Source organism: Lathamus discolor, chromosome 6 (genome assembly GCF_037157495.1).
Source record: "Lathamus discolor isolate bLatDis1 chromosome 6, bLatDis1.hap1, whole genome shotgun sequence".
Taxonomy (NCBI): domain Eukaryota; kingdom Metazoa; phylum Chordata; class Aves; order Psittaciformes; family Psittacidae; genus Lathamus; species Lathamus discolor.
Window position 1 is genome coordinate 78819729 of NC_088889.1, and position 12327 is coordinate 78832055.

Here is a 12327-nt window from a genome sequence, read left to right on the forward strand (position 1 = left end):
AAATGCTTAAGGCCACCAACCATGGCAGTACAAATTACAGTCATTTTTCAATACTCCATGCAAGGTGCACCACTTCCAGCACTGGGATTGGTCACATTCTGCGCTGGTTTCTGCAGCGAGACACCATCAGCATGCACCACAGTCACAAATAGCTTGTAGCCTTTGGAGACTCATGCTAATAGGTGGATGAGGCTGATCTCCTTACCCGCCGTAGGCTGGAATCGGAGGGGGGGGTGCTGCTGCACGAAACGTGTTGTACACCGTGCGACCTCGGCCTCTTAGATGTGCACCTCTGTAAGCAGCAGCTGCAGTGGCAGCAGGGTAGGGAAATCCTGGCACTGGGAAAAAGAGGAATGAATGTAGAATAGTCAGATCAGTCTAGTGTTTTAAAACAAGGGTAACATAGCAGCATGTTTGTGCTTGCATCAAAGCTTTCCTGTAACTGGATGAGGGAGACACCAAATAAGTAAATCAATCTTTTAACCAGAGGTCTTGTCTTTTTACACAAAAACTGTGTGCAAACAGGAGACAGCAAACTGGCAATTTAGATGGCAGTATCATAGGTGGCTCTGATTCTCTTAGAAGACACTATTAAAAATAATGTTGGCTGGTTTAGACAACACTGCTACCAGGAGATTCTTGAGGCCCAAGTCACCCCCCTCAGGCTCAAATTTGTAGTCTTAGAGACAATTCCATCACACAAATGGATCTGTCTTCAAAAGTCAGCCCTGCTTTGAGTGGAGACAGATAACCCCCAGTGATATAAATTATCTGATGACTTTACCAATCAAACAGAGCTTTGTTTTCATTCAAGAGTTCATAATTAACTGTGTCTTAATTGTGAACCAAGTGAAAGACAGACAAAGCAAGAGTTTTCTCAGATTTTAGGGGGGTACATTCTTCATAACAGTACCCATTATTCCTTCAAAAGCAAGAGTTGCAGAGTTTGGAAATAACTATCTTAACTGAGATAATATTCAGACTCAATAGAAAACTTAAACATAAAGAAAATAACTCAGACATTTTTGTGTTGAAATTGTAACCAATTACCATTCCATGTGAGACTTAAAGTATCTTAATTGGAAATTGAACAGTAATACAGTACTGCTTAAGAGTGGGTGGGTTGTTTTTTTCTGTAAATGTCTGTAAAACATCTCTCTCCATAAACTTAATTGAAAAGTTAAAAAGAATTAACCTTATTTTTTTCTTTACTTTCTGTCAGTTTTTTAACTGATGCTTCATTACTTCATTTCTCCTTTGTACTTATATTGCTGGCCAATATTAGAACAGGTATTTTTTTACGGAATCCATCAGTGAGACAGTGAAAATCAAATCGAGCTCTGCTGGCACTCAGTTTACCTCAGTTGTGCTTCACTGTGTTGAAAGTGATTTTTTTAGTATATAAATAAAGGATTAAAAAAAAAAAAAAAGTATTGCTTAGCAAAGCCCTAATAAGACTCAAGCAAGTGGAAGTAATAATGTATAAACCAGTCAGATTTTCAAATCTGAAATACGAATTGATTTCAGTCAATATTAGTCTTTCATCTGGTTTAGTGATGAATTTTAAAAGAAGCCCTAAATTTGAAAATGAAAAATTCACAACTTGTAGCCATATGAAGGAAAATACTCTATTAATGGTGACTTCTCCATTACTACCTTATTACTGTGGCTTTGGGGTCTTGCCAGGTCCTTCTCACTGACAAAAAGGTTATACAGTAACTCTGTGAAGACTTACATGCATGTGATATAACATAAACTTACAGTGATACAAATAAATTAGAAGTCTTTTAAAAAGTGCAAATACCAGATTTTTATTCCTCTTTCTGTAAAAAGAACGTGTGCCAAACTCAGAATGATTAACTTACACAACTCAACATACTATTGATATCTTTGCAAGCAACTGCATTTAAGAAGCCTTAAAGAAAGTCACAGAAAGATTTACATTTTTTAAACATACATATCATGTATTTGAAATTTGAATGCTGTAAGTACTTTTGCATATGCAATAACATTGAATAGTGAACAGTACATACAGTAGTGCTGAAATCATGACCTACTGCAAAAGCCATTGTCCTTCTCCTTTCAAGCAGTCTTGCAAAGTCAGTACAATGTACATACAAAAAAGTGAAAGATAATTTTCAGTTGACTGAAGATATTAACAAACATTATAGTAAAAAGATCTACAGGCAATACTGTGGTCCCTCTGCCAGAGCGGTCTGTCCTCCCATACCAACAGGTACAATACTCAAATAAAATTTTGTAGATGCAATTTAGCAATACATGTGAAAAATATGAGGGTTGGACATCACAGTATCACTATTCACTTCTGTCCCTTCAAGAACGTATTTGTGAATGCCACATGCTGGAGACTTCCTGTCTTGGCTTAGATGATGCATGCAATATGCACTTTAAATGGTTGCTAATCATCACCATAATCATATTTATTAATTCTGAAAGAGAAACAAGGAAACAGACTAGAATTTTTCAGCACAGAAAGGAAGTGACTGTGGGAGTTATGACAGAACTCCACAATTGTGAATAATGTAGTAAATACGGGAATTAAGCCACCATGGAATGTTCTGACACTGGATGTTATGGATGTTAAAAGTTTAAAAGTTTATATGATTGAAAAGGATGAACAGTTTCTTTGCAGAAAAACAGTATAAACACACCACCTCTGGTTTACAAAGGCACTCCAAATTGTAAGAAGCTAACAGAATTTTCAAAGACCTATACACTCACACTAGCTCCAGTCTTACAACTTTTCTTTAGGCATCAAGGTTTGCTCCTTTCCAAATACAGGGCATTGGACTAGATGAAGAACTAATCTAATCCAGTATGATTATCTTGATTATAAGAGTAACATTTAGCTGCAGTCTGCCTGCATTAGAAAAAGGACTCCTTTCCACCTAGACGATGATAATTTCCAGAAGTACATTTCTGATAATTTGAAAGTTAATCTGTGCCTTCTAAAAAAAAAATCTGCTAACAAATCAGTGCCAAGAAGAATTTGCTTGAGCAAATGGCATGGAAAGGACTTGAGAAAAAGTAGTATCTGAAACTGTGGATACCTTAAATGCTAATCCTGAAGGTTGGTGTTCTACAGCAAGCTTTAAAATATTTAGTCTTTAGGGACATTCTTAAACCGCCAAGATTGACAGAAATTTCTCCAACCTAAAAGCCACTGACAAAAGAATTAGTGAAGTCTGACAACCTTTGAGCAGTTTGGACAACTTCTTCACTACCATGTGTATCTGTAGTTCTCTACATATTAACAGAAAACACGCTTTCACAAGAAAAACAGAAACTGCGATAAAAACTGAGCTAATGCTCAAAGATCTGTTTCAGCAATTAATCCATAGTAATTAACACCTATGTCTGGCAGTATTTAAAGCAACTGTCTGCTTTCAGTGAAATACTCAGGGTCCTAGAAAATCCTTCTACTGTAAAAGTACTGTTTGAAACTAGCACATCAATTCCTCCATACAGCCACATGTGAAGAGTAGACTATTCTCTATTTTCAGAAGTGAGTAAACACAGGTCTAATAAAAACCAACTGGAAATGTGCAGAAGTTGTATGCTAGTCACTGATGACATGCCTCTCTGAAAGCATGAACTCCTAATGTGGAGTGAGCACTTTTTTTCCTTTGAATTGTACTATTCATTCCAGCTTTCACACAGACATATCAAAGTATACATTTTGCAATAACTGAACATTTATCCTAAATCATCTTTATTCTTCATCATGGACACACCTTGGAAAGAATTACAAGAAGGGCAGCTGACCCTACATCTTTGACAGTGAATGGCTCTCTACAAAGAAATGTCACTGGAAAAAGCCGTGTCCCCATTAATGAAGGAGAACAGCAAATGTTTTAAAAATACTACATTTTTATGAGAAAGATGTCTTTCTCTTACGAAAGAGGAGAAAAAGCTCGAAGACAGAGATTGCAGGAAGAGCTCATGTTTACCAAACCCAGAACCCATAATGGAAGCTCAGCATTCATGGGAGATGCAAACCAAGACAGTAATTTCTACCATTACCAAAGGATCTGCAACACAAAGGACGTGTTAGAATTAAAAGTTTTAAGTAATATAATTGTTCTGCTATGCTTAGCTTGCGTTGTCGCCTTCATAAAATCATGAAGCATAAAATGTCTACATTAAAGTAAAACACTAAAAAAGCTTGTAGAAGCAATCAGTGGAAGGTAGAGAATGATCTGGAGTTGTGTCAGGAAGAATATAAAACATGATAGAAACAAAGCCTGAGAAATGCACAACTTAGAGTGACATTGCAAGGTCTTATGATCAATCGAGGCCTAAGAGTAGAGTGTATATTTAACAATTATATCCATTCATAAAGCCTGACTTGGGTCAGCCTGAAAATCAGAGTATGTGAAAAGATGCCTTCTACTTCCAGGTAGTAATATTAAAGATTTAGATTAGAGGTAAAACTATCAACAAGATCATGTCACCCTAGATTTGAGTTCAGGCAAAACCACCCCAACCCCACTTCAGCCAGGCTGAGAAATCAGGTGGTCAGGAGTATGTCATAGCCACCGAATATATTTTGCTACCGCTTTTTAATATTCCCACCCCAAAATAACCAGCAGAAGTGGCACCCTGAGAACACAACTGAAGAATGGACTTCATAAAGACAATTTAATGAAAAGAGCTCTCCTGTCAGGAAGTATTAAGTGCTATTAACCAGCCTCAAATGTAATGAATATACTAGCCAGGAGGGATAAAGATTTGAATGACTTATAGTTTGTAGGTCAGCCTTCCTTAGTGACTCAGTGCCAAACCGCTGAAACTCAGTCACTAAAAGTGCTGCTATAATGGGGTTGAAAATGTATTTGACTCTCAGCAGGGAAGCATCAAAGTCCACTTCTAAACAAAAGTACATTAAATTTATCAAAATAATTCGATAACTGGAATTCTTCTGATCTGTGATAGAGAAAAGGCAGATTTCTCCGACTACACATTGATGATTTGAGGTGATAAGGTTAAAAAAAGAAAAAAAAAAAAAAGATGACTTTTCTAAAGACTATATATAATCATATATCAAGCTAAGGAAACAATTTACTTTCACATCTAATAGCCCCACCAGTTCTATAGTTATTCATCTATTCAAATATGAATGAGACTACAATGATAACAACAAACGAATCGGTTCCTACAGTCAAACCGCAATTTTACTTTTTCAAATTAAAACGGAAGAGTGAAGACAATATGCTGTGCAAGTGCTTGGCTTTGCTTAACATAACTATCCAAAAGCATAGAAATCATCTTGTACTACAGCCTAAATGAATTTTTTAAAGGAACATCATGCTAGTAAGATTCCTTTTTTGTTCTACTTTTACACTGCAGGACAAAATTTATTTTAAAAATCATTATTACAACAAATATTGTCCCCAAAGTTCTCTTCTGAATACCCTTTGTAAACATGAGAACACCTTCCTCAAACTTCAGTTTAGATCTCAAACATGAAATCTGGTCAGCAATTTGCAACAACTAAGCAAATAAAAAGGCCTTTGGAATTAAGAGGATTCATGTTCGTGTATCAGTAAAGTTAAGGTAACTAGTGATTTTATAAAAAAGCAAACAAGAGCATGAAGAAAAAAGGATGACCTTAATCTTTGTTTTCACAGATTAAATATAATCAATCCTATTTTCTCACAAAAGACATAATATAAACGTTGGTTTTATTTAATGAACATGACAGGAAGGTGCACTTTCTAGGCACCATATCTCAGCATATGCCTTAGAAAACAAACAGTGAAGAAACAATGACAAAGCTTGTGTTCCCAAAAGGAGGACTATAACCTGGTAAAAAATACTTAAGGGTTATACACTGTGTATTAAAGTTTTAAAGCCCTGGGATAGATGGAAGAGTAGCAGATGCAAAAAACAACAGGGGGCAGATTTTGTATCAAAGTCATAAAAATATACAGCTATTTTAATGGGCAATTATTCTTTGCATTTGTGCTGTGGTTTGAATTTGTATGAGAGTGCCATATGCCTCAAGAAAGGTATACTGTCAAAATGGATGAATGAATCCACCTCTCATCACTCCTAAACTCTCCTTCTTTGCACAAAGTAGCAGGTCATCTGCCATCCAGAGTTTTCAGATATTTTATGGTGAAGAATTTTAATGTTACATTATGTTTGAATCAATTTATAGCTAATTTACTGCAACATGGTTCAACTGTTAAGAGAGGCAGGGAGATGAATTTACATTATTCACATAGTTCAGAGGGATCCCTTCTGAGGAAACACTTCAGAAGTATTGGACAATAAATTAAAACCAAAGAAATATAATGGATAACATGCAGAGGAAAGCTAATCAGAATAATCTGAGATTTCAGGAAGAGAATCGGGAGTTTATCCCAATACATGCTGTATAGTGAGTTTTTACTGTATCATCATAGTAATAATTAGTATTACTTGGCATTCTTGAAAAGAAACACAAAAAATGCATTAAAGAGGATGTGTGCATATCTCTTAGTTTAAATACACAGTCCAAAGCACAGTGCAAGTAAAATTTAAGCTCTGTTAGTACAGATTTTCACATAAGAAGGCTTTTAAATGACATATATACATGGATTCCTAAATTTTCAGGGTAAGAAATTTTTGAGAAAGGTAACAATTTTTAAAAATAGCAAACTGAAAATCCATTTTTTTCACCTGTTACTTCTGTGAGATGACTATTCCCGGGACCTCACTGCAAGTTAACTGTATTCAATGGAAATTTGCCATCTATGTCAGATACAGTCGCAACTGTTCTGTTTCTTTCCTTCACAATCTATTTAATTTTTTTAAACACATACTTAAAATTAGTAGAACAATTATTTCCTTACTACTGTACAGAAATATATGTCAGTATTAAACACCGTTGTTTGGAATAAATAAATCTGTATTTTGGACAAACCATTACTTATACGACATTCTCATTTGAAATGCATTAAAAAGGAAAACAAAAATCTCTAATTAATGTAACAAGTCTAATCACCATTCTCCACATGGAAGAGTAATTTTTCACTGTTCATTTACTCAGTGTAATCTCAAAACTGACATAACAGAAAAGCAATGGCCTATAAATCTGCTCTCATTTGTTTCTTTAATATTCATATTCCATTGAACTACAGCTGCTTGTTGCTGCAGTCTATTACAACATGCAAAACTGTCGATAAAAATATTATGAAAGGCAAGATGTGTTTCTTCATGTCTCTGTATGCCATTTATTTTGAAAAAAATAACAATAAATGACTCATGGATTCTCCCTTAGTTTGTGGCACACTGGGTGATTAGTGATTAATTACCATGCTTCAAATTGACATGGCACAAGGAAATCGACACAGCTCTGATTAATTAACTTTTTATGTGAGACAGTTACTTACAAAACAGTGCACACTGTAATTGAATCCCTTTACCCAACACTACTGCATTAAGTTCCCAGTCAAATCCAAATTAGCACCAAATTTTACATAAAATTGGTGAAACCTGTTATAAGGCATACCCTGAAAAATTACATAAATTCTAGAAAGAGGACAGACAGCTGCTTTAAGTCACTGTTTTCAACTATTTCATCCTCAGAAATCTGAAAAATAAGATGTTAGATTTTTCCATACCAAATCACAACATAAGCAAACGCACTCAAAAACCACACATAAAATATTTCAGTATAAAGTAATCTCCTACTTAATGTGCTTATCCTTATGCTAAATTGTAGGAAGACACTTAACTGTTTCAACCATTTATTTAGTTATCTTTAGCTTAAATTTTTTTTTCAGATCTAACTGGTCTACTATTTCAACAATGACGATACTGAATTCACATTTTCTTCATAATTAAGTGTATTTGGAATTATTCTTTTTCTCTTCCCTCCTCTAATATACCAATAAACAAACCATCATTGGTTTCTACGTATATTGATACCATTATATGCCAGGAACTTAAAACCTTCAGAGAAGAAAAGGTGATGCCAAAGCCTGGAAACTGTGTCATGTCATCCTTTTGACACAACACATCCTAAACTTTTTCACTGTGAGGGTGACTGAGCACTGGCATGGGTAACAAAGTCTCCCACCTTGGAGATATTCAAAAGCTGGTCAGACGTGATCCTGAGCAGCATGCTAGAGGTTACACTGCTTAAACTGGGGCGCAGATGAGGTGACCTCCAGAGGTTCCTTCCAACCTCAGCCATTGTGACATTCAGTCATTTGGTGATTCTGTGATTATCAGAAATCCCTATATATCTCATCCTTCTATTAGTGGACTGCATATGCAGCCACCTGAATTCCTCAGACATCAAGGGGTTTCCCCTAACAAGCAGGAAAAAATGGAAGATATGGAGGGATTTAAAGTAGGTCTTTATTTGAAACTGAATCCTACAGGTTAAGCTGAAAATCACAAAGTTAACAACTTTGTATCTCACAGCCAGAGTACGTTGAGCTGTATAGTCAACTGTTTGTGCCTACCTACTAAAAATGAGTACCACAGCATCAGGAGTGCAAAGTGAAGGAAATCCTGCATCTAGGATTCTACACAAAGAATCTTACATACAATAATACGATCATGATGCAAAAAGATAGTGTAATTCTCGCTATTTAGAGGCATATTGAGAGGAACAGATAAAAACAATCCTATTGTCCTCATTCACAGGATAGTCACTACTGCCAGTGTCCAAATGCTGTATCTCTACTAACAGGAAAGCACGAAGTTAAGACATTAAGATGCCCAGCTACCCTTGGTCAAATATTGGTTTTATTATTTGAACTGAAGGGCAAAGATAACTTCCACAATTTACTATTAAAAATGTCATGCACACCTTTCCAGTGATCTCCTGTCACCCAGGTGTAGGATCATAGAATCATAGATGGTGTACATGTTAGAAAAAAAGTCAGTGGTACACAATTCAGGATAGGTCTGTCTCTGTGATTGAGTGTACTAGATCAGACACACTGCACCATCACTGAACAGAGTAACAGATGAGTACAAATAGCAAGGCACTTAAAAACAAATTTGCAGGAGTGAAATGAAACCCATATTTATAGACTCTGGAGAACTACAGCACATCTTACTGCTGGTTTATTAGCGACCATTTAAAATACTAGATAGAAGGTAAAAGGCCAGTTACTCTGAAAATAGTTACAGAAGGACAATATACAGTGATACAGAACACAAAAATGCTGTAACAAAAATTTCAGGCAGTGCTACCAAAAAAACTCCAAAGAGGCTGATTTAGGGTTTAAAAAGGCTGATACTTAAATCAAGAATACAACAATAAATAGAAATATATTTTTACTCAATTTTGTTAATTTCGTATTATCTTTTTAACTATCTGTCTTAGAAGTCAGTGGAGTTACCCTGCATTCAAATTCCTGTGACTTTGTTCAAAGCAAGGTCCAATACAATAGGACAAACCAATGTTTAAAAACCTAAAGACATTTCAACAAGAGATGAATCAATAGTTTTCTCTGGAAGTGACACATGATTTTTCAACCTTTTACACTTCTATACATAGCAGAAGAGGGAGGGGGAATAATGGAAAGCAATCTGTAAACTTCCTTTCATACTTATTATTGATACCTTCTTTATTCTTCATGTAAACACACTGTATTTAAACATACGGACAAGCAAGGGCACTTTTCACATTACTTCTGGCTTACTACCAGGTGATTCTCTTTTACTTTATAAATAAAGGCAATTACTTAATTCAGGAACCACATTAAAAAATAGTTTCACTCCTAAATGTCCAGTAATGAGTTTTTTGTAGCCTTGAAATGATACATGTGATTGGCCTACTCAAAGGCATGGACATTTCACTCTGGGCAGAATTTCTGCACTGTTTCATTCATGAACCTCAGTCCTACGATGGTTAATTTGGCTTAATCACAGAACTGCTGTGCAGGCCTACTCTACTTTTTTCCTACAAAGCAATAAAAAGCAGACAAAACTACAAACATGTTAATACAATCTAATATATATTTTAATTGTGATGAAGTGACCTGCCATTCCATTTTAAGAGAAAACAGACCAACTAAAAATCAAGTTTGCAGATATCTTTTTACATTTAATTTGGAAATACTGTAACATAGGCAAATTATTATACCATATGAATACTCAATTCTGTAAGTCATTCCTGACCTACATACCAATGCAAAATAGCAAGCTTACTAAAGTCTCTCCTTTACCAATAACAGTAAAAGCACAAGAAACAGACTAAGAAAAACTACAACAACAAAATCAGACCAAACTAATCATTGATGTCATTAGAATAAAGCATATGTCCATTTGGATTGAATATAGTCAGCCATGTCAGGCAACCATATACTAAATGTCAGGAGCACCTACACTTCCAATTGCTTGGAGTCTTCGGATAATACCATCAGAAGACTATAATTATTAGAATATAATTTTCAGGTAATTACATGCGTGCAGTAGATTAAATCTGACAAAAATCAACTGAATCAAGGTTTCTAAATTGAATGTTTCCACTAACGATTCTGCTCAGAAGCACACTTCAAATCACCTTTCAAAAATTCATATTTTCCCCATGTAATCTTCTTAGTACTGGAAATATTCCAGAATATAACAGAAATGTCAAAGGTCTTACTTCAAACCATGAATGATGCCACACAAAAACAAAACCTGGAATGTCTTCACTGGAACAAAAACAATGAAAATAGTTTCATACATCATGTTTTAAGTAGTTTACTAATATTCCTATGGCAAGTAGAAACATTGAATCATAGAATAGTTATGGTTGGAAAGGACCTTAAGATCATCTAGTTCCAACCCCCCTGCCATGGGCAGGGACACCTGGCACTAAGCCATGTTGCCCAAGGCTCTGTTTGACCTGGCCTTGAACGCCTCTAGGGATTAAGCATTCATGACTTCCTTTGGCAACCCATTCCAGTGCCTCATCACCCTCACAGTGAAGAACTTCTTCCATATGCCTAATCTAAACTTCCCCTCTTTAAATCTGAACCCATTACTCCTTGTCGTGCCACTACAGTCCCTAATGAAGAGATCCTCCCCAGCACCCTTATAGGCCTCCTTCAGTTACCTACTTCTAAGTGAAGACATTCAACAGACATATTGAATAGACAAGCTTTACTTAATTTTCATTTCTGCAGCACAGTGAGCCCTCGGATGGACTAAATCCTACTATTGGATGTGATATTTATACTTAATATTTATGATATTCCCCATCTATTGCAAGCATACTAACAAAGATCTGACCTATTCCCCACCTATGAATGAGAACACCCACAGGAAAAAAAAACTTTAAAAAACTACTACCTGTGTCTGTCATACATAAATATTGATAAGATTTCAATAGAGAACACAAATAAAAAGCAAAATTCCCTTATCATGTAATTAATACTTTAAGCTTTCGCTAGAGATTTTCCTTCACTCCTGGTATATAACACATCACTTTGGATCAGTGGGATTATTAGGATAATTCAGGAACATTTCTAATGCCTTCTCTGAAGTAATAGAATGTATTTTAGTGATGTACTTTAAAAGAACTTCAGCTTTAAAAATATTTCTTGTAAAAAATATTACAGAACCAAAGGTTTCTAGGGAATTTTCTGAAAGTACTGCCTTCCCACCTTTCAAAAACATCTCATCTTTACCTTGTTGTTTTCTGGTTGCTCATAAGCTAAAATCCCAGGGCAACATAGTTTATTGTTTTAATATCTGTCTGACGCAAAGCACAAGTATTCTCTGGTGAGTGCTTATCTGTCATATGTACTTCTGTGAAAGGAATATCAAGACAAATAAGATGTTCTAGGACATATCATGTGATTATGAGTTTGGCACTGACTGAATTTTGTTTAAAAATAGTTGAAATGATAAATACAAAAAATATCTACACTGATATTTTGAGGATAGAACTTGAAGACCATTGGGTTTTAAATATTTTAATTATAAAGGGTGTATTTTATTTCAGTATGAATAGAGAATGAACACTTAAGTCCATATATAGGACAAAATGAGAGAAAAAATATTCATCATTGAAACAGTTAAAACAGTAAAATTCTCCTCTAATAATACTTAGAACTGTGAACTTACTTTGTATTAATTAAACTCAATGTAATGGCATTTTCTATATTGAAACGAATAACCAGTGATCTGGAAATTCATTTAGACCATTAGGTTAATTACAGAAACTGATGGAAGTTTTATCAGCCAATTACAATTAAATAACATGAACAATGTGGGACAGATTTATAAGTATTTGTACCACCTCAATCATTTTTGGATACCACCACCTCTTCTTATGAAATTGTAATCAATATATCAATCCATAAATGG

General features: G+C 35.1%; 1 protein-coding gene across 38 annotated transcripts in view; it reads right to left on the reverse strand.

Moving 5' to 3' along the window:
- RBFOX1 (RNA binding fox-1 homolog 1) overlaps window positions 1-12327 on the reverse strand; it is an 892094-nt gene that overhangs the window by 50132 nt on the left and 829635 nt on the right. For all 38 annotated transcript variants that reach the window (XM_065683977.1, XM_065683981.1, XM_065683986.1 and 35 more), the window contains one exon: window positions 206-338. In XM_065683977.1, coding sequence (XP_065540049.1) covers window positions 206-338 — 133 coding nt within the window. The remainder of the gene's footprint in view (window positions 1-205; window positions 339-12327) is intronic.